Source organism: Lactuca sativa, chromosome 3, assembly GCF_002870075.4.
Source record: "Lactuca sativa cultivar Salinas chromosome 3, Lsat_Salinas_v11, whole genome shotgun sequence".
Taxonomy (NCBI): Eukaryota; Viridiplantae; Streptophyta; class Magnoliopsida; order Asterales; family Asteraceae; genus Lactuca; species Lactuca sativa.
In genome coordinates, this window is record NC_056625.2 from 37,871,519 (window position 1) to 37,893,300 (window position 21,782).

Below are 21,782 nucleotides of genomic sequence, written 5' to 3' on the forward strand. Positions count from 1 at the left end.
CCGGTTTAGCATGGAATTCGCCTTGTACTAAGAGGTACGTCTCTCTCAAACCCTAGTTTCTCGTCATCCATGCATTACAATACCAATTTCCGCTTGCTAACCTTACAGATTATCGTGCATTAGTTGATTGGAGGTTCATAGATTAAGAGATTTAAACAAGCAAGCGACCATACTATCAGGAACAAAGTTGAGCTTTTTGTCAGATGTACGTATTAACGAGTTTATGTTTATTTCACTGATGTGTGTGGACTGTGGAGTGGTTAATATCTATATGATCAATACTGCATTAATTACAAAAGACTACAACCTCTGTCAAAGAGGCAATAACATTTTGATTATAAGAAGTTCTTAACCCTCTACTGTTCATATTCTAAGATTGACACGGATGTTTAAGATTTTTAGTTTTAATTTGTTATTTTTCATGGTGATGGCTATTTATTTGTTTGATGTAATCGTCATTAACACCTCTAATCAAAATAATTATTATGAAGTTCTTAAAGTTGCTTAAATAACGTATTTCAGATCATTGCTATATATATTACAAACATTAGTTTAACAGGTGATCAGACTATTATTAGCCTATTGGAATTGAGGATTTTCTTGTTTCTCCCATTTCATCATTCGTATATCACTTTATATACATTCAGTTTGTGTTATATGAAATTACTTTTCTATATTTGTTCTTGTGGTATTAATTCTACTTATTTTGGGCATTTATACACTTGTATCATAAATGCAAAATTGGTTTCCTAATATGTTTGAAAAGGAAGTCTAGGTGTAGGATGTAGAATTATATCATTGTTGTGGATCTTAACTTCACTAGCAGAAAAGGAAGAAGGCAAGTCTTGTTTAGAATAACAATCATACACTTATCAGCTAGCTAAAAGATTTATCAAATTTGCCAACAGCCTTAATACATTAATGAAATGGCAATAATATACAAGATGTGATTTGATGTATCAGTGTTAGAAAATAAACTTTGTTCATTAGACCCTCAAGACCAGCCTTATTAGCAGCACTACCTGATGCATTATTGATGATATGTACTAACTAACCTGTGTTCCTTATTTAGTAGGTGTTGTTTGCATTAGGACACAACATGTATAAGAAGTATTGTTCTCTGCTATCCAATTAATTCATTTAACTTTTACGTTATGAAGTACAGATTATCGTTAGATACGGGATTGTGATTTGTGGAGGCAAAAAAGAAGGAATATGATGGTAGAAGATAGATTGAGCATCATGCCAGATGAGCTTATTCATAAGATTCTGTTTTGTTACGACATGAAATTTGCTGTTCAGACATGTTTGTTGTCATCAAGATGGAAGCTTGTCTGGACATTGATGCCCTGTCTTGACTTCTCAAGTCGGCAGTTCTGTACTTTACATAAGTTTGCCGAATTTGTGACTCATGTCCTGTCTCGACGCAACCATCAAATAGAAGTGTCTTTCGTAAAGCTAGATTTCTATGGAGCAGCTGATCAGGATTTTGTGAGAGAGATTGCAAACTATGCACTTTCTCACAATGTTCAACAACTAACTGTCTCTAGTTCGTTCTCAAATAGCCGCCAAGTTTACCCTTCTTGCCTATTTAGGTCTCAGTCTCTTAAGCATTTCACACTGACTTGCAATTATATGCGACTTTTCACTACTAAAACTGAAGCACCATTGGATTTTCCATCTTTAACAACTTTGAATCTCAGTTACATCATATTGTCGGGCGATGTTTTCTCCAAGTGCGTAAACTTAAAGAATCTCACTTTAGAATGGTTCACCATCAAGGATGTGGAAGTATTTGACATCATTACACCTCGTCTTTCTAATCTCATGCTTATCCATGGCAGACGTTCAATAGCAATCAATGTGAATGCACCTCAACTTCAGAATCTCACAATAAGCAATTGCTATTTCAGTTCCTTGAATGTTCCACCAGGACTTTCGTCTTTGTGCTACACATTTCAGATGTCACCTTGTAGTTTTGTGCAATTCTCTAATGATCAGTTTCATTCTCTAAACAAAGTGACTATCTGTTTGTCTGACTGTTATCCAACCATGCCATGGAATGAGGAAGGTGCTCGCAAGATTATTAACACGCTTCAACAGCTCCATAGTGCCAGATATGTTACACTTAACGCGGACATTGTTGAGGTTTGTTGATATCGTATCACTCATTTGTGACATTTAGTTTCTACTATGGAAATACTTGGTGCAATCCGAAAAGGAAAACAATATGACAACATGGCTTGTTTCTTTTAATATCCTTTAAGAAGAATCTATTGGCAGTTCTAGCATTTCATATACATGGCATCTTGTTCTCACCCGGACTGTAATCACAGAACATTGTTTCCACCGGTAGACTTCAAATATTGATTTCTAGTATCATGTTTTTAGTTACATGAAAAGTCATTTTTTCATGTCTGTTTTCTTCTGTTTCTGAAATGTGAGGATTAGCTTCTTATGCTTACCACCTCATATTAATTATCCACATTACTAGCTACACATACACTACTGATATGTATATTCATGCATGTTTAATGTATATATATCTTGTCATTTCTGTGCAGTATATTGCCTTATTTCCATATTTGTTTTCTCAATATCCTTCACCCTTTAGCAACTTGATTTGCTTGACTATGGATTGCCGCAAGAAGAAGGATGCAGTCATAGTAACAAAGTCTAGTGAAGCTAGAAATTTCTTTCTTGAGAACTCTCCAAGCGCCACTTTTACCATGCTATTACCCAAGGTACTTACTTTAATCAGAATCATATATTCATCCCTTCCCTGTCGATGACCTTGCATTGATTCAAAGTTAATGCATTTCATTCATCCATTACATGTTACTCTACTCGCAAGGGTTATTTAGCCTAACACTTGTATTATCTTAACATTGTATATCTCAGGTTCATAGTAGAAGATGATGGGTGCTTGAAAGTGGTTTTTGTTTACCTATGGACTGGTGGATTATAGAATCCTATTTATGAGCTTCTGTTTGCGTATGGTTACAACTTATAGTAAGTAAAGGTTTGAAGCTTCCGCTAGACACATGATATGTGTACTTATATTTTAAAAATGATATTATGCTAGTCTGAAAATTACAAGTTTTACAAAACCCCTACCAAACTTTCAGCAGCCAGGTGGGCATGATAGAACCCACTCAATTTCCCCACGATAATGAATCAATACACTCTTTATTTAGTCTTTAGATGACTTTATGATTTCCAGATATACATATTTCCGCATAATTTGTGTAACTATTATAAAACTGATCTCAGTTGATAAATCAACTTAAATACCCTTACATCCAACTCTAGTGTACACACTCAAGAATTTAAAGCCAAAATTTACCTTAATTCACTACTGATTTTGCACCAAACTTCACCAATTTTGGACATGAAAATAAACTTAAAGAATATTCAAGAAAAGCTAAAGCTCTGGAATGGGAGAGAAACATGTGTAAAACTTCATTAGGGTTTAGGGGAAGTAGGTTGCAAAATGACCCTTAGCAAAAGGCCCATAATACCCTTTATGCCATATTATTCCTTTATTTATTTCACATGGATGGGATGTTCTCTTTGATGGTTAAAATCTTCCATACCCTATTTAGTACAAAACCATTATTTGGGTTATCCAAAGGAGTAGTTGCATCTTTCTAGAACTATTATTACAACTTGTAGATATGATGCTATCAGGTTGTGCTTTTTTTCTTGCTACCAGAACAACCTAAACATTTAAAATTGAAACAATAAACACAAAACTTAGTGAGTTCCCCAAAATAAAACATACGATACATAAATAACAGGCCCGCCCAACAAACATATTTCTATCATGCGGGCCTTGCCCAACAATATATATAAGCGAACCTCGCGCGCCCAACAAGATTCACTAAGACACAATAAGAATACAATGACACTTTGTGTCTTACATAGTATATTGAAAAGACTCACCTAAATCTAGAGTTGAAATGACACAACACCAAGTCATGCAAGATCACCTACATGCACTCCTTAAACCAACCAGAGGTCAAACCTTAGTCTATAACTCAAAACCTCCAAGTTTGACTAAAAATCAAACTAGTCAAAAGTCAACATAATGAAATCGTAAAATCGAGTCGTAGAATCATTATGATCTTACATTTCCTCTGTTTTTCCCATTTGAGCAACGTACTTTACCTTCCAACTTCAGATTATCATAAGTTCTTCATATGTACACAGATTTTGATGATCTTTATATCCACAAGTTCGTATTCAAGTCAGCAACAACTTTCTTTTAGATAAATACGGCTAAAAACTAATATATTATTTACTTTTAATTCCATAAACAAAGTTTTAAACACTTTAGAACTTGCGGATACATTGTTTGTTATGTTAGATTAGATTGGAAACAATATGTATTAGCTATCATAAATGTTTTGAATTTTTTAGAACTTGTGGGCAATCAATTGATGGATGAAGATATATTTTTCATGTGTTGAACTTATAATATTTTTTTAGAATCTTACAATTCTGATTCGATCTTACAATCTCGATTTTGCAAACCAATAAGCAATCCAATGTAGAATACTAATTTTGACAACCTTGACATAGACATGTTGGTTTTGAAACATTATCGTGTATCTGTTTGATCGGAGCATGATAGAGTAAGTGATTATTAAATAAGAAAATGACCATATTGTTAGAATAATTGATTTTTCTTCCTCTATGAAGCTTTTTGTTTGTTGTTTAGTGAGTTTATGATAATTTCACGACGTGTGGAGTAATTAATATCTATACCGATACTGCATTACTAACAAAAGTCGACTATGACCTCTGTCCAAAACAGTATCGATTTTGTGAAATTCTAACCTTCTATGTTTCAAAATTTAAGATTGACACGCAATGTTTGAGATTTTTAGTTTTAAAGTGGTATTTTCTTTTAGTGATAGTTACCGACTGTTTAATGTGTTCATCATGTTTATTATTAATCAAAGTAATTAAGTTTATACTATTAAAGTGCTATACTCTAGCTTTAGAGAAGTAAGAATAGAAGAATCAATTGAATGAATCAAATGATTATATCAACTTCCGTCTTTCGAGATGGAAACATCTCCAAGGACTCCATCATGAAGGATGCATACAAAGTAAATATGTCTATTGAAGCTAGAAACTTCTTTCTTCTAAACTCTACAAGTGCCACTTTAATCATAAAATTACTGGAGGTACTTTTTGTTGGAATTCCTTAGACTCCAAGGATAGAAGGTGGTTTCCGTAGGCAACGAGGATGCAAGTTGGCTTTCCTTGTATAAGTTAGGTATTAGTATCCTAATCTAATAGCTTTAGTTGTAAGCTATATATATACACATGCATACCGAGTTATGGTCAGTGTATCATCAACATTGTAATTGAGTTTTGTGTTGGTTTCTCAATAAATTAGAGAGTTATTCCATATAGTTTGTGTTTTTTTAATCTTTAATTGGTATCAGAGCTTCATGATCAACAACACTAAGCAAATGAAGGAGGAAGACACCTCCCTCAGAAGCAACCACAGCCAACCTGTCGGTTGTAAATCAGATCAGACATAGGAGACGCCACTGTACCACCAAGAGGAAAGGAGATCGGAGCAACCTCACATTGTAAAAAATATTGATCGGAGCAACTTCCTGCCAATTTATGCACATATCAATCATAACTTAACTTAGGGTAATCAAAATCCACTTCACGTTGTAAAAAATATTGGTCAGATAAGATAACCCTTTGTGTTACTGCACAACCTCATGTAGGATGCCATGTTAAAGACGTTTCATCAGTTTCAACAGTTGGTTCAATCAAATTGTTCAAAATAGAAAATTTGACAAAAAAAAACTCAATGACTAATTAAGGTAAAAAAAAAAAGCAATTGAGGGCATAATGGGTCCAAAATGACCATTAATTGATTGGCATTAAGACATTAACCGTAACATATATAATTCAAAATGCAATAAGTATTTAAAATAGGAATTTATAAAACTCTGTCTAGACATTGATTTGGCATTATTTGGGAGATGTGAACTCAAGGGGAACGCAAAATCATCTTAAATTTCTCATGATATCCGGAATAGATTTTCAAAATTGTTTCATTTAATTACGTAAAAAAAAAACCTCCCTTGCCCCTCAAAAGATGGAGCCCCTGTAAAATTGGGTGGAAGTAAAGTTTTCAAGAGATTAAAAAGGAAAAGAAAGAAAACGGATGAAATTGAGAGACAAAACAAGAAAAATTTAACTGCAAAGAAGAACAAAATTTTATTACAGATGGAAAGAAAGATCGGCAACAGAAAACGGCAAAGAAACTTGTGACTGTTTTAGGCATTTTATCCAGTTACAGGTTCAAAGAAGATCAATACAATTTCTCGATCTGATTGAAGAAATTTTGGAGAGGAATTCAAGTAAAGATTCTTGGAGTTTTTTCATGTTTTTTGATGGGTATGAAATACGCTAACAGGTGATCATAAAAAATGAACAATAAAACAATAGCAGTTGCAATTGATAGGGACAAAGGAAGTCAAAGTGCATTAAAATGGGCTGTTGATAATCTTGTGGGCAAGGGCCAGATTGTGTATTTGGTTCATGTTAAACTTAAACAAAGTAATTGCCCTTTCTCTATCTTTCTCACATATATATATTCAAAGATTAATTTTAGCTTATTTTTGTTGTGTTTTTCTTCTGTTTTAATCAATGAATTCATTTCTACATTTTTGTCTTAGAATTTGTTTTCTTGAAATGTTTAAAATCCACATCAATCTTGAAAAATAAATGAATCTTGAAATGCTTTTCAATTATGTGCAGAACCGAACAAAAGTACCGATTTCAGTAATGACTCATTTTTGATAAACACCGACGTGCAACTCAAAGAGTTGTTCCTCCCATTTCGATGTTTTTGTACAAGAAAGGAAGTTAGTCTCATTAACCTTTTTCCTAAACATCTATCTTCACAAAATGTCACACTTACATATCCTTAAACATAACTTTGGTTTCATGAGATAGATAAAATCACAAGAAGTGGTGCTAGAAGATACAGACGTTGTCAAAGGACTAGTCGATTTTGCCACACACTCAATTATAGAAGTTCTAGTTATTGGAGCCCCTTCAAAAGGCGGTATTCTCAAGTACATACTACTCCAACACTTAGTATGAGTTATGACATATGAAGAATTAATAACTTTTTTGCAGATTCTGACTAGGATGAATCTATGAACTAAAAACATCATATTGTAATGTGTTATTATAGGAGATTCAAAACAAGAGATGCTCCATCAACTATACTAAAAGGGGCGCCGGATTTTTGCACTGTTTATGTGATTTCTAAAGGAAAGATTTCAGCCACGAAAGCTGCTTCACGTCTTCCTCCATTCATCTCTCCACTTCATACCCATATACCGCCTGAACCAAGTACTGCACCAGCCAAAGTTTCAACCGACAAAATACTACCAATCAAAGGTTTTTCTTTTGTACTACTAGCTATTTTTCATTTGCATTTAATTTGACATGTTCTTTTCTATAAATTAATTATTAAATTTGATTTTACTTTCTTTCCATCAGCAATGCCAGGGCCACGGAAGTCTGTGGACTTATCTTTTCCCAGACAATCCATGGAGTCGCCTTTCAGTACTTTTTCCAATGACTCAAACACCATCAAGTATGCCATTATATATAACTAGCATTTGTTAACATTTCAATAAGACTAATTATGATTGAAAACAGGTCACCCTTCACTAATAGAAAAGGCCCGAATGGTAAACCTTATGGAGAATTGCTCCCACCGGATTTAGACATTTCTTTTGTCAGCGCTGGTAGACCGAGCGCCGACAATGTCTTATTTGACAGTGACATTGTGGGTGCAAACTCACGGATTAGCTTCTCAGAATTAGAAAACCCAGGTTACGATTCGTATAATTTGGGGCGAAAATCAGTAGATGTAATTAGCGCAAATGATATGTCATACTCCACATTCGATAGTCCTAGAACATCTCTCTCCAACAATGTACGTACTAAATTTCTTACCCTCTTAAATGCGTTTTTACAATTTCATTCTTGACATGTATGTACGTATAATCTGAGAAATTGAATAGGGTTTTCAAAAGCAAATTAGGTTTTAAATCTTACTTAAATCGAAACTGGGCTCTAAATTATGAATCTTTTGGAGGTTTTAGGAAGATGTTGAAGCAGAGATGAGAAGGCTAAAGCAGGAACTCACAAAGACAATGGAAATGTACAGTACGGCATGCAAAGAAGCACTTACAGCAAAACAGAAGGTTTGCTAGCTAATTAAATTGTACCTCAGAAGTTTAATTATACCTCATTGATCACACTGAATGGTTTCTGTAGGCTATGGAGCTTCAGAAATGGAAACTAGAGGAGCAACAAAAGATAGAAGAAGCACGTGTAACAGAAGAATCGACAACTGGGGTTGCTGAGAAAGAAAATGCAGCTGAATCCACTCAGAGATATGATGCCAGATATAGAAGGTACACGATCGATGAAATTGAAGAAGCAACAGAATATTTCTCAGCTGCTCGTAGGATAGGAGAAGGAGGTTATGGTCCGGTTTACAAATGTCATCTAGATCACACACCTGTTGCTGTTAAAGTTCTTCGGCCTGATGCAGCTCAAGGGAAATCCCAATTTCAACAAGAGGTCGAAGTGTTGTGTTGCATACGTCATCCTCACATGGTTCTTCTTCTAGGAGCATGTCCAGAATACGGATGTCTAGTCTACGAATACATGTCAAATGGAAGCTTAGAAGATTGTCTTTTAAGAAAAAACAAAACCCCACCTCTCTCATGGCAACATAGGTTTCGAATAGCAGCTGAGATTTGCAGTGGTCTTCTTTTCCTTCATCAAACAAAACCTGAACCAATCGTGCATCGTGACCTAAAACCTGCTAACATTTTACTTGATAGAAATTTCGTAAGCAAAATAGCTGACGTAGGGTTAGCCAGATTAGTCCCACCATCGATTGCAGATTCAGTAACTCAATACCATATGACTTCTGCAGCAGGGACGTTTTGTTATATAGATCCTGAGTATCAGCAAACGGGAATGCTTGGTGTGAAATCGGATGTTTATTCTTTAGGGGTTATGCTTTTACAGATAATTACAGCTAGACCACCAATGGGTTTATCTCATCATGTTGAAAGAGCTATTGAGAAAGGAACTTTTGCTGAGATATTGGATCCAGTAGTGACTGATTGGCCTGTTGAAGAGGCTCTAGGGTTTGCTAAGTTGTCACTTGGTTGTGTAGAGTTAAGAAGGAAAGACAGGCCAGATCTTGGTAAGGTTGTCATGCCTCATCTCCAAAGACTGAGATTACTTGCTGATGATGACACCATGTAAAATTATGCCATTTTTTCACTAGTCAATCAAAGGCAAAGTGTCTTATGTAATTAAGTTAGCATTATCTTGATCAAGAATTCAAGACTAGGTGTAGTTTCGTTGTTCATATCCAATTTATATGACTTCTTTGTGAATTAATTACCTACAAGTATGTTGGAGCTTTGACAGCGAAGGCATGGCTTTTCGTCTGGGATCTTTTTTTTATTTTCGTTTTTGTTCAACAATGGAGTTTAACATGTTATCTAATTTGCGTCTTAGATCTTGTTCTAATTCCGTTCCTTCAACTCCTACGGTGTTCTCCAAATCTAATGTGTGTATGATTCTTAAATGGAACTCGAAATTGCAAGTAGAAGAAGTGGAATTTGATACACAATTGATCAACTGCACCACCGGTTGTAGAACTACAATCTGGTTGCTTTGCTTGATTATCTTCTTGAATGAGAAGAAAGATGATTACGATGTCATTAACCATATAAATAGTGTTATTTTTATACTATTAGAACTACCTTCCTTGCATAATAAGCCCTTATATTTGAATTGTTTAAAGTTGTATACGGACATACAACAAATCTCCACATTAACTAAAACTAGTTTTCTCCTATATCCAACTATGGGTTTAAGGAAATCTAAACAAAGTTTAAATCCCCTAATCTAATAAATAAGTAGATTTTTGCCACGTGGCATTTCCTAAGCCCTCTCCAATCGCATTTTCCCGCTCAAAACACCTAAGTGCATTTCCCAAATGTCCTTGCTTCAGCTTTAATAGTTATGCATTACTTGCCGTTTGAATTGATATACCAAATTGTCGGCAATCAGCTTTAATAGATGTATTATCCCATAACAATACGATTATTCCAATAAATCAGCAAAGAGATTTGAATTTCATTTACATTAGGCAAGAAATCAGGAGTTGTTAATCATATCCAAGATTAAAAACGATGGCTAGGTCTTCCAATTCATATATATACCTCCAACCCAACAAACTCGCTTTCAGTTAAAGATTTATTGGATTTGTGGCATCGAATTTCTGTTCATATATACTTTCAACCCATCACGTTTATTTCAATCGCCTCTAGATGCCTTCGATTTTTCCCAAGAAATTGAAGATTATTCTGTTCTGCCCATAGATTTCAGGTAGTTTCAAAGCTCTTCGTCTTTCTGTATACGACGTGTTGCTTTGTTTGTTTGGATGTCATTTTTTTAGTTCATGATGCGGCTAACTTGGAAAAGTTGTTTTGCCTACCACGTGTTTGATAAAATGTCTAATAGAACCATTAATTAGTATATACAACCAATTACATAATCAATTGATTAGCATTCATTTTTCTTTCCTGTTATTCTATCATATATGAAGTATACATGCATTAGCTTTTCAAATAATAATATGCATGTGGTTTGTAGTGATGCAGTATACCATATTATTTGGCTTTTTAAACACAAATAACACGGGGAGGCTTTAGCATTAGTTAAAGGTAGACAGCACCCTAGTGACCTCCTTTATGATGTAAATTTTATGAAATACAAGAACCTTTATGGATGTGTTGGTATGATTTCTGTTTTTATAAGATTCCATGCATCTCCATAAAGCTTAAATATATTAGGGTAATTAAGATCACTTTCCAATCCGAGACATTATTTTAGTTTATGTAATTTCAATAAACCCATAACTAAATTTAATTATTTAGTTAATTATTACCATTTCATGAGAAATGGTTTTAGAATTTGAAGTATGTTTCATGTAGTTTTACTCTTATTTGGGTAAAATCTTGTATTATTTTTTAGGAAAACTTGCTTGCACTTTTGTTAAATTACATATAGTAATGTAACTAATGCTTCAAGCTCCACGGTGGTTATTGTCGCTTTAAATATCTCTTCAAGAATAATTCCTTATTTTTGTTAAACTCTTTGGATTGTTGGGTGGCAAGAGGTATATCAGAAAATTAATTATGGGTAAAAAGAGTAAAGCAGTTGGTTATTTTCTAGCAAATTTTTTGATAACAACATTAAACAAAGTAGTTTTGGCTCAATGCAAAACTATAGTTTCTCTTAATTAATTGAAGTTTTTGTTTTTGTTTTATGCGATTATGATTTTTGACCATTTTAGGAGACTAAGGCTTCAAATTTCATATATGAAAATGTATTGTTCAAAAATATTTGATTTTTCACATGTGCTTTGTTTTCTTATTTATTCCTCATTTGGAGTTGTAATCTATTTTTTCTTTTTATTTTAATGTTTGTTTTAGGATACCTTATTTTGGGATGTTAAATAAAATAATGGTATTGCCATGTATGATTATGTTGAGCTTTGTACAGCCTCTCTTCCGCTCTTTCTACAACAAACACCACTCATGTCGATACGATCAATGAACTGACTCGGGTGCGGTGACTTGTCTCGACGAAGATGGGTTTGTCAAGTTGTGTACTTTTTATTTGATACCAAAGGTAAGTTTAATTAATGCTGAAAACGTTTGCCTACCAGGTGTTTGGTAAAAGTTCTCAGACAACTTTTTAAAGTCTGAACCCTAATCTCTTACCTCTATTCTTTGCTCTTTATATTCAACCTTATAAATTCATTGAGTTATAAAAGCTGAAAGGATATGAGAACAAGAGAGTTACTGGAGTAGTAAGTTCATATTTTCCTAATATAGCATCTTACTTTACGAATTAGGGTAATTGTATATTAGTGATGTTTTTATATACAAAGTGTCATAATAGTTGTAGGAACCATGTTCTTTTGTTAATGTAAACTGCAACCAAATTAGTTTTTCATGTATTATTTAGGGTTGAAAGCCATTAATAAGTGATAATGGGAAATCATAATTCTTTTAAAAGTTATTATAAAATCAATAGATTTTTTGTGATTAAATTAAAAAAGAAATATTTCGAGAAAATTATTTTGATGGCTGGACCAAATTATATTGATTTTTATAGATTTATCCTTGGATTTTTGCAAAAACTCATTTAACGAAGTTTATGTTTTTCATTTCCATACTATTGTCCTTTCATTCATTAATTTATTAATTTCTTTTCTAAATATTTTTTTTTATTTTATCAAATTGATAAACAAAAAATCGAAATTTAAAATACACATTAAATATTCTTATGGTTTGGTTTACTAATTAAAAAAAAAAGTAAAAATGGTTTGTTAACCAGCAAATAGGTTGGGGTTGTAGTGTTGTAGGCTTTTCGGTTTCGGATATTTTGAAAACCTCTATTACGTATGTTGTCATTATCTTAACCATTTACCGTCACTACATTGCCCTACCACCACGGCAATATTAGATTAAAGATTCACCTAATCATTGACCAAACTGTAATCGTCCGAAAACTATTTGCCAAAATAAGCTATTATTCGTGATGAAACCATTCGTCGCTGCATAAATGTCTACAACTATTCAAAATAATGTATATGTTAATTTTAACTAATCATTATAAACATATAAACAAAACTTATATCTTTGTAATTTAATAAATCTTTAATTTTTTATTACCATTTTTTATTATCAATAATGTTTTGTTACATGTGGTTTCTACGGGTTTTAACCTATTTGTTTTATATTAACATACCCATTGGGATATCATGTGTGTGGGTCTTCTTCCACTACAAAAAAATCCTAAATAGCTACGTAAAGTTGCTATGGAATCAAAATTTGTTGTTATTTTACTATGGAATATGCTATAGAACAACTTGTTGTTGCTATTTTGCTACAGAATTGCATTATGTAGCTAAATCATAAATAGCTATGTAAAGTTCTTATGGAATCTAAATTCATAGTTATTTTACTACGAAATATGCTACAAAAGGTTGGTTGTAACTAATTTGCTACGGAAATGGCTACGGAATTGCATTTCGTAACTAAATCTTGAATAGTTGTTATGCAATTAAAATTTGTAGCTAGTTTACTACAGATTTTTTGGTTTTAGCAATTCTCTACGGAACTTGTTACGGAATCCATGTGTGTAGCTAGTTGGCTACATAATTGGCTACGAAATAAAAATACGTAGCTAGTTAGTTAGCTATAGAATTGAGATTCGTAACTATTTTGCTAGGGAAATTTGCTAAAAAAATAAAATTTTGTAGCTAATATGCTATGTAACTTGTTACGATAAGGTGAATTTGTAAAATAGCTACGAAGTCAAAATCCGTATGTAACACCCATAATCAGAAAGACCAAGAAAGGAAAGGAAAACCCTAAGTCAAGGGGGCCAACTCGTCGAGTCCAGGGTGGAACTCGACGAGTCCGAGCGGGATCCGGGTCGAAGAGTAAGTAACCGACTCGACGAGTCGGCAAGAGGACACGGCGAGTCCGGTCTGAAGAGGAAAACCCTAAATCCGGGACTTTGTGCACTATATAAACATATCATTCTCTCCCTTAGGGTTCTCTATAGCCTCTCTTATCCAGAACACGAAACGATAAGCCTCCATTTTAGCACATTCAAGCTTTCTTGCCATTTTGGGTGATTTGAAGGAAAAAGGAGGAAGGGAACCTTTGGTGATTCAAGGATTGGCTTTAGATCCAGAGTTGGTGTGACTTTTCAGATCCATTGAGGTAATAAGCTGACCTTATTGCATTTAGATCTATCTCATGGTTGAGATTTGGGCATTTTTGGGTATGGAAGAGGTTTATTTCGAGTTTGGAGTAGAATTGAGGTTGCTACCTCAGATCTAGGCTATTAAGGATCCAGAAAGCCATAAAGTTTATGCCAATAAGTTGTTGGTGAAGCCCCTTGGTCACAAAACCTAGCCCTAGAGTGTTTTAAGCCCATATCTCTTTGGTTTCACGTAAAGTTTGCAACTTTACGTGAGGAATAAACTTGGGAAGGGTGGATCTATGAGTTGTAGCCCCTGCATGGCTCGAAAAGCCACTGTATGGATTAAGAACTGAAGCTACTCGGCAAGTCACATGAGTGGACTCGGCGAGTTGGATGAAGATAGGAAGGAACTCGACGAGTTGGGAGAACAACTCGGCGAGTTTGTTGAATATTGCCATGGACTCGGCGAATGTGTTCTTGGACTCGACGAGTCGGATCGCAGAACCTCAACCTTTTTTGGTTAAGGCTCAGATCAGTGAGTTGAATGGTAACCCAGTGAGTTGGACAGGATGGGATTCAGAGATCGTTGAACTCGACGAGTCTTGGGGTGACTCGGCGAGTTGGGTCGCATTATGAGAGTTCTGAGTATATGTACTCGACGAGTCAAAGGACTGACTCGGCGAGTATAGTCAACCAGGAAGATTGACTTTGACCAGAGTTGACTTAGTTTGGTTTCTAGAGTTCAGTTTGGAACTAAGTGATATGTATATTGATATTGGTAGCTCGGGGAGCTAGTGGAGCAGCGGTTCGGAGAATTGTCGGTCAACAGCAAGAGAGTTATCAGCAAGTTCAGCAGTGCAGGTGAGTTTCCCTTTAGGGGTCTAAGGCCACAATGTCGGCCCATGTAGATATGAGTAGGAAGACCCAGGGGTTAGCCGTAGGCACTGTATGCCAATATGATATTTAGGACCAAGGTCCATTGATAGCGGGCGGGTGCCCAAGGAATGGTTTGCATGATAGAGTATACTTGTTGTCTGTGTGATACTTGTATGTGCCTGGTAGGGAGGTGAGTGTGGGCGAGGTCCCGTATCTCACCAATAGCAGAGTGTGGACGGTGTTCCACATCTCATTAGCAGCAGAACGTGGGCGAGGCCCAAGTTAGGGAAGGAGTGAGTGTGGGCTGGGCCCGTATCTCACTATCAGTAAGAGCGTGGACGGGGTTCCATGACTCATCAGTAACAAGACAAGGGCGAGGCCCAAGATAGGCGAGGCCTTAGGACAGGATTCATTAATATATGTTTAGCTTATGTGTTGTGATATGTTTATGTGATAGTATATGTTAGCGGGCGAGGCCCAGTGACAGGCGAGGCCTAAGTGAAACAGATCTGTATTCCGAGTGGGGATCGAAGCCAGGTGGGGCCTGGAGCGGCGGGGCCGTTGTAGCAGGCGTGGCCCGAGGTAGGGGCGAGGCCCGAAATAGCAGGTGTGGCCCAGTATGTGCTGTATGTGTTTATTCAGGGTATGTGGTAGGTTGGGGAACTCAATAAGCTTCGTGTTTACGGTTTTCAGTTTTGGTTTCAGGTACTTCCGGTAGTGAAGGGAAGAGCTCGGGGTGATCGCATGGCACACACCATTGATTAGTCAGCCTGGGATGTTTACTCTGATAATGAAAATATGTTTTGGAAATGATACTCTGAATTCACGTTATGACTCATGATATGTTTTTATGAATATGGCTTTGGTAATGATTTAAAGAAAAAAATTTGGTACGGATTTTTAGGATGTTACACCGTAGGTAATTGGCTACGGAGAATTCTGTAGTCAAGTATTTACAAAATATGTTTCTGTAGCAAAATATAGAAGATTATTGAAAAAAAGATATATTAAAAATAAACAATTACCTTTGAAAACTCAAGGACAATAATAAAATATTATTTTTAATTGTTTTCAAAATTTAATTATAATATAATTTCTACATTATCAATATTGTAGCTGCAATTTTTAGATTTTGATGACATACATTTGCTAATTTTCTAATGGGTTATTGTCATTGTGGCCCAACAAACTTTCGTATATTGGTTTAAATGGTCCCTCGTGACTATTTTTTACATTTGAGGGGCACGTACTTGTGTTGTCTGGTATGAAAATGTCCCTTTACCCATTTTAGCCGGTATTCCTACCTAGTCACTTGCCAAGTAAGCAGGTTAGTGAATACATATAACCCGGTGAGTCAACATAGACTCACTAATGAGTCGACTCAATGATAGACTTGCAGGAATAGGGTCAACCATCCACATCTCGTTGACCCTTTCTCCTTAACCTATACATACACGTTTTTTGTTCTAATATCCTTTTTTCTTCTTTGTGTGAATATACACATGGAGTGTTTGAATCATGGCTTCATCCATGTTGACAAAATTCATAGGTACAAAGACCATCAAGTGCAATACATGATTAGGGTTTCAATTTCGCTCATAAGGTGGAAGATCTCTGGCCAGTGTACGCTTCTACCGAATCAACTCTTCATTCTCCAAAATCAAGATATGTTACTGTTAATTTAATGGAAATGGGTTCGATGAGCCCATTGGCGCTCGGTTCAACTCCACCGATGTCCCCTCCAACATCTCCGATGTAGCAGAACAAGGTGAATCATGTGACGTCGTTGGCGCTGCAATTTCCGGAGAGTAGGTTGAAGACGGCTCCGACTATGGGCTTGATTTGTCAATGGCAGTTACTCAGGCAGACATTGACACAGGTCAATCCCCCAACAAACCTCCACCTTTTCCGAATGGGGTTCGTCGGGGACGACATGCATTGACACTAGAATGCCATCCTTTTGCTCTGATTACTTTGTAAGTGAAGGAATCGGTGAATTCGATCTTGAAACTTCTGAAATATCTATACCTTCTCCATGATTTCTCTTTCCGATTCCGAAATCTCCATGTGACATCACATTCGTTTGGATTTGGGGTGTTGACTAGTGTTTGATAGTCGAGAAACACTATTGATTTGAAGTGTTTTAGGTTGAATTTCTTGATAGCCATCAAAACTCCCCTATCAGAACAGTTTACTAACCTCGTATCATCGCAAGCACCAGAGCTCAAGCTCAGATTCGTATCATCGCAAGCACCAACGACAAAAGCGAACCCCAACAGGGCGTTTCCTCTTCTTCTCATAGCCGATACCCCTCGACTATGCCTGAAATTCACGAACCTCCACTGAAAACCGCTGCATTTCCACTACCACTGTTGGGTTTGGTTCTCTCCATGGTCCAATAATGTCGGCGATTAACCCAGTCACAATCACCACAGTCACAAATTGGGTGGAGGGAGATAGTGAAATCTGGAGCGTGAGATGTGGAGAAGGGAACAAGAGTACCAATTTGCTCCAAGATAGGATGGCCCAAATGAAAAACTAGGGTAAACATTATCACATCTACGTGGCAATGACCTGGACTTCTTTAATGTAGATGGAAATGACTTGGAATTGGCAAAATGCAAGATAGGTTGGGTGTCACTGGGTGACCCCTTCAAAATTTTCAAAATGGCCTTTTAAAACATAAACACACAAGTACGTGCCCCTTAAATGCAAAAAATAGTCACAAGGGACTCTTTAAACCAACATACTAAAGTTTGTTGGGCTACAATGACAATAACCCTTTTCTAATAATAATATTATTCCCATGTTTTGAGGCTTTAGATATTATTACGCGTAAATCAAAATTTATTTACCCTCGGCCTTGTATAGCCTTGTATCACATGTTTCTAAAACTACTCGTCAAATTATCTTCTCTCCCATCATTTATATCTACCAAAATAACATATATTAACTTAATATATAAACATCTTATATTGTTTTTATGCTTTCTACTACACTGGTAATGATGGGGTGTCCATATGCAGAATTTAACAACATACTTTTAACTTATTTGGTTCAAGAATCAAGTGTTTTATTGACAAGGATGTAATGTATGCTGTCAATTTTCCCCGAATGAATCTAAATCTAAATCCTTATACAATTTTATATTTAATAGACAAAGGCATGATGAGAGATTAAAACAAAGGGGTGAACAGAAATCAGTGGTGGTCTTATAAAAATTAATCTAATATTGCTTAAATCTCAAATTAATTTGGTCATGATTCCATTTCATTTGTTTTCTATGAGAATTATCGTATACCTTGTAACAGAGAGGAACATACAGAATTCAAAATACTTATATGGGTATTTGTTCAAAATACTTATAGGTGACGCTCAGAGCTGACGTCACCAGACAGTTAGTTAACGTGGGCATGATTCTCCCAAACAAAGGAGGCCACGTTTCACGCTCATCGGACGAGGTCCCCATGATCCGTTAGAAGCAGGTATAAAAAATATATTCCGCCTCAAGGAATGGATCCCATCTTCTCTCTCAAAAAGATTACCCTAAAATTACCCATCTCAGAAATCTAACTTGATCGTCAGAGCGACGTCCCGGGAGAACACCTGGACGTCCTTTAACGATTCTTCTATGTGTTTTGTTCTCAGGAAAGCTCTCAAGGCAAATCCATCATTCGGCATCTAAACCCCCTGAAACATGTCACAACAGTTCCCTTTGGAACGTAGTGCATACGTGCATGACATCCGTGTCCATAACTCGTGAGTACATTGCACATACTTAGAGTGGTACGCCATGCGTACGCACTCTTAGTCCAAACATAGGGGCCTAATAGATCCAATCCCAAACAGATTTAATTAATTAACCCAATATATATATATATATATATATATATATATATATATATATATATATATATAAAATACCTTGAGGAATTACTAATCGTTACACAGTATGTGATTTATGTGCATGCTATGATATTATATATTAGTGGTAAGGGTGAAATAGACCATGTAACCGGTTGAAAGAAACCGAGGGGGTAGGCAAGCACCATGATATGCTAGGTAGTTACTGGTTGAAAGAGACCGAATAGGTAGGTCAACACCCTGTTATGCTAGGTAGTACCGATTGAAGGAGACCGAATGGGTAGGCCAGCACCCAGATATGCTAGGAAGTTACCGGTTGAAAGAGACCCACGAGGTAGGCCAACACCCTAATATGCTAGGCGGTTACCGGTTGAAAGAGACTGAAGGGGTAAGCCAACACCCTGATATGCTAGGCAGTACCGGTTGAAAGAGACCGAAGGGGTAGGCCAACACCAGGGTATGATAGACAATATGTTTGTTGTATGGTATGTGGTATAATGGGGGAACTCACGAAGTTTTGTGCTTACGGTTTTCAGTTTTGGTTTCAGATACTTCTTCTTCGAAAAGAAAGGAGTCGGCATGATCGCAACGCATCACACTATGATTTTCCGCACGTGATATCTTTGGGAGTTGTACTTTGATGATTTTTTTCCTACGACATGTTTTGGTTATCAAGAAATTGGTTTTTGATTATGATATGGGATGACACTATTGATGTTTTCAAACTATCATTTTTTATGAATTACTTAATTAAAAACAATATTTTTGGTCTTAAATTTTGGGATGTTACAAAGGAGCTACCAAAAGGCTTCTAACTCAGTGATATCATATTGGGTTTTGTATTCCCTTTTTGAGGTCAAGAGTGTCAAATCTCGTATGGGACATCAGTGGAATATGGGGTAATATAGATGTAGATTAGATTTGTTGTTTAATAAAAACAAAGAGTAAGCCCCAAGAGGAATGTGACTAATAATTGGTAATTTCACAATGTTAGCTCTCGAGTCAAACATGTTTCTTGTTTGAGTACTAACTGGGTCTACTAAGAGGTTGAGCATGACCCTATCAGATTTAGATGGTTTGATATCATACCAAGAAGTGTCTGACTTGGTAATGTACCAACTCTGATGTGCTTCTTACTTGGTCAGATTAAGAGTTGTGTCTGACCCGGTCGTCTCAACCAATTATGACTAAATCAATGACTATCAAACAACCTCTAAACCGTAAATATATCATATCAACTATCACACGACCGTAAGATGCAAATATATCATATTGGTCCCAAATATGCATCATTGAGGCCTTTTACACTATATGTAATCAAAATTCATATTTTTCAAAATTGAAAATGTGGTCGCTAAAAATAATATAATGAATAAGTAACAAATATCATATGTACCGAACAACCAAACATTTTGCATAAAGAAAAAACAAGGGGTTCTTTACTAGAAGGTGTTGATATTATAGGTTGGTTAAGTGTAAGATTCCGCTAAATATAAAAACAAAAAATATTCCTCCCTAATTTCCCGCCCTTTCATCATTCGGTCTCTCTATATTTCTCTGTCATAGGGTTTTCAAATTCCCAAACTGCACATACTCGAACAAACGAAATCTCTGCGATCAAAGATTATGGCGGTGCAACTGACGGAAGGCGCAATAGCGATGCTATCTTCTGGGGAATGGCAACCGGCGGACGTGAAACCTGTGCTTCAGGTGATAGAACTTCGGGGTATTCCGTCACAGACTTCTTCTGCTGTAAGTGGAGGAGAAAAACCGGAGAGATACGGGCTTATGCTATCTGATGGCTTGTTTTTTCAGAAAGCGGTGGTTGCTACTCATCGGAATAGTATGGTTAGATCTCAGCAGATGCAGAAGGGTTCTGTTGTTCAGTTGAGGGAGTATGTCTGTAATTTCATCCGTGACCGACCGTACGTACTGCTTTCATTATTTTTCATTCGTTATGTTTGTGTGAAGTTAGTGTATGTGGATTTCCTTCAGCGAATTGACGAAATACTTTCTTCCTTACAATATTGTTATCACAGATAGAATTTTTTTTTTTAAATAAAAAATGGAGCACTAGAGAGTGTATGTAGCAATTTTTGAGTATCTGTCTACTTTTTGGTAATATAATATCGATATATATCTCTAGGAAGTAGTATATATTAGTTGTATTTAAGAAGTTTTCCTTTGATAGCAACAAGTGAAGGTGTACTTTACAAGGTATGCCATTTGTTCATCACTTTTTATATGTCAATTGATACCTGACATCTTTCCATTTACTTTTTCAGCATGTTTATAATCATCGACCTTGATGTGATTATTGGAACCTGTGATCTTATCGGTGATGCAAAATCATACCCTCCTACATCAAACTCTGCATCACCTATAAACAGTTATCCCCTTCCATGGACAGTGTATCCAAACAGGGGACCCACAGCAAAAAACAAAGCGACACCTAGGATTATATTTATCCCCATTGCTGCTTTGAACCCGTGTCAAGGTAGGTGGACTATAAAAGCCAGAGTGACTTCAAAACAAGAACTTATACGTTACAACAATGCAAAAGGAGATGGCAAAGTTTTTTCCTTTGATCTTCTTGACTCTGATGGTGGTGAAATACGTGTCACATGCTTCAATGCTGTAGCTGATCAATTCTTTGACCAAATTGAAATTGGTAAAGTTTACTACATTTCAAAAGGCAGTGTAAAACCTGCTTCAAAAGCTTTTAATCATTTAAAAAACAACCATGAAATCTTACTGAACAACACATCAACAATTCAACCTTGCTTTGACGACGGTTCTATTCCACGTCAGCAGTTTCAAAGAGTTCTATTGGGTGACTGGTAGGGAGAAGAAGAGAAGATGGTAGGAGAAAACATTGACCATAATAATGTTACACATTAAGCTTGTTTGAACCCTAAGTTTTATTTTTAAATTCTTAATTTAGCACAAATATATATATGAAATTATGTTTTCAGTCGTTGAAAGGACGCATGGATATGCCTCTTAATTGAACTACCATTAACGTTAATGGTATTCAACCTACCGATAGACAAACTGTTGAAACTTTATTGAATTTTTATTTATAACTTTTTTTGTTATAAATTAGGGATACTAAAGGTTGGTGTAGGTGGCTAATTCATTGTTGTATGTAACATGTATCCCAC

At 35.8% G+C, this 21,782-nt stretch overlaps 3 protein-coding genes across 4 annotated transcripts; all 3 read left to right on the forward strand.

Moving 5' to 3' along the window:
* LOC111905230 (putative F-box/FBD/LRR-repeat protein At4g03220) lies at positions 1-3,186 on the forward strand. Of its 2 annotated transcripts, XM_052770020.1 has the most exons (4): positions 1-205; positions 1,166-2,148; positions 2,565-2,744; positions 2,902-3,186. In XM_052770020.1, the coding sequence occupies exons 2-4, from the start codon at positions 1,216-1,218 to the stop codon at positions 2,917-2,919; spliced, it is 1,131 nt and encodes a 376-aa protein (XP_052625980.1). In that variant the 5' UTR covers positions 1-205; positions 1,166-1,215; the 3' UTR covers positions 2,920-3,186. The 2 variants fall into 2 exon arrangements, 1 of the variants encoding a protein (XP_052625980.1); XR_002854775.3 differs by lacking the exon at positions 1,166-2,148.
* A 4,035-nt stretch (positions 3,187-7,221) lies between these two features.
* On the forward strand, positions 7,222-9,493 carry LOC111905247 (U-box domain-containing protein 34). The gene is made up of 5 exons (XM_023900937.3): positions 7,222-7,449; positions 7,552-7,648; positions 7,714-7,993; positions 8,163-8,264; positions 8,338-9,493. Exons 1-5 carry the CDS (start codon positions 7,227-7,229, stop codon positions 9,343-9,345), a joined length of 1,710 nt encoding a protein of 569 aa, XP_023756705.2. The 5' UTR covers positions 7,222-7,226; the 3' UTR covers positions 9,346-9,493.
* A 10,643-nt stretch (positions 9,494-20,136) lies between these two features.
* LOC111905231 (replication protein A 70 kDa DNA-binding subunit A) lies at positions 20,137-21,605 on the forward strand. Its single transcript, XM_023900923.3, has 2 exons — positions 20,137-20,543; positions 20,904-21,605. Exons 1-2 carry the CDS (start codon positions 20,245-20,247, stop codon positions 21,460-21,462), a joined length of 858 nt encoding a protein of 285 aa, XP_023756691.1. The 5' UTR covers positions 20,137-20,244; the 3' UTR covers positions 21,463-21,605.
* The last annotated feature ends 177 nt before the right edge of the window (positions 21,606-21,782 follow it).

Excerpts from the sequence above, each read along its gene's own strand:
- LOC111905230 (XM_052770020.1), top strand. The coding sequence starts at position 1,216 with ATGATGGTAGAAGATAGATTGAGCATCATGCCAGATGAGCTTATTCAT. Across the intron at positions 2,149-2,564 it reads TTAACGCGGACATTGTTGAG|TATATTGCCTTATTTCCATA; the intron begins GTTTGTTGATAT and ends ATTTCTGTGCAG.
- LOC111905247 (XM_023900937.3), top strand. The coding sequence starts at position 7,227 with ATGTGTTATTATAGGAGATTCAAAACAAGAGATGCTCCATCAACTATA. Across the intron at positions 7,450-7,551 it reads CAAAATACTACCAATCAAAG|CAATGCCAGGGCCACGGAAG; the intron begins GTTTTTCTTTTG and ends TCTTTCCATCAG. Across the intron at positions 8,265-8,337 it reads CACTTACAGCAAAACAGAAG|GCTATGGAGCTTCAGAAATG; the intron begins GTTTGCTAGCTA and ends TGGTTTCTGTAG.
- LOC111905231 (XM_023900923.3), top strand. The coding sequence starts at position 20,245 with ATGGCGGTGCAACTGACGGAAGGCGCAATAGCGATGCTATCTTCTGGG. Across the intron at positions 20,544-20,903 it reads AATTTCATCCGTGACCGACC|CATGTTTATAATCATCGACC; the intron begins GTACGTACTGCT and ends TTACTTTTTCAG.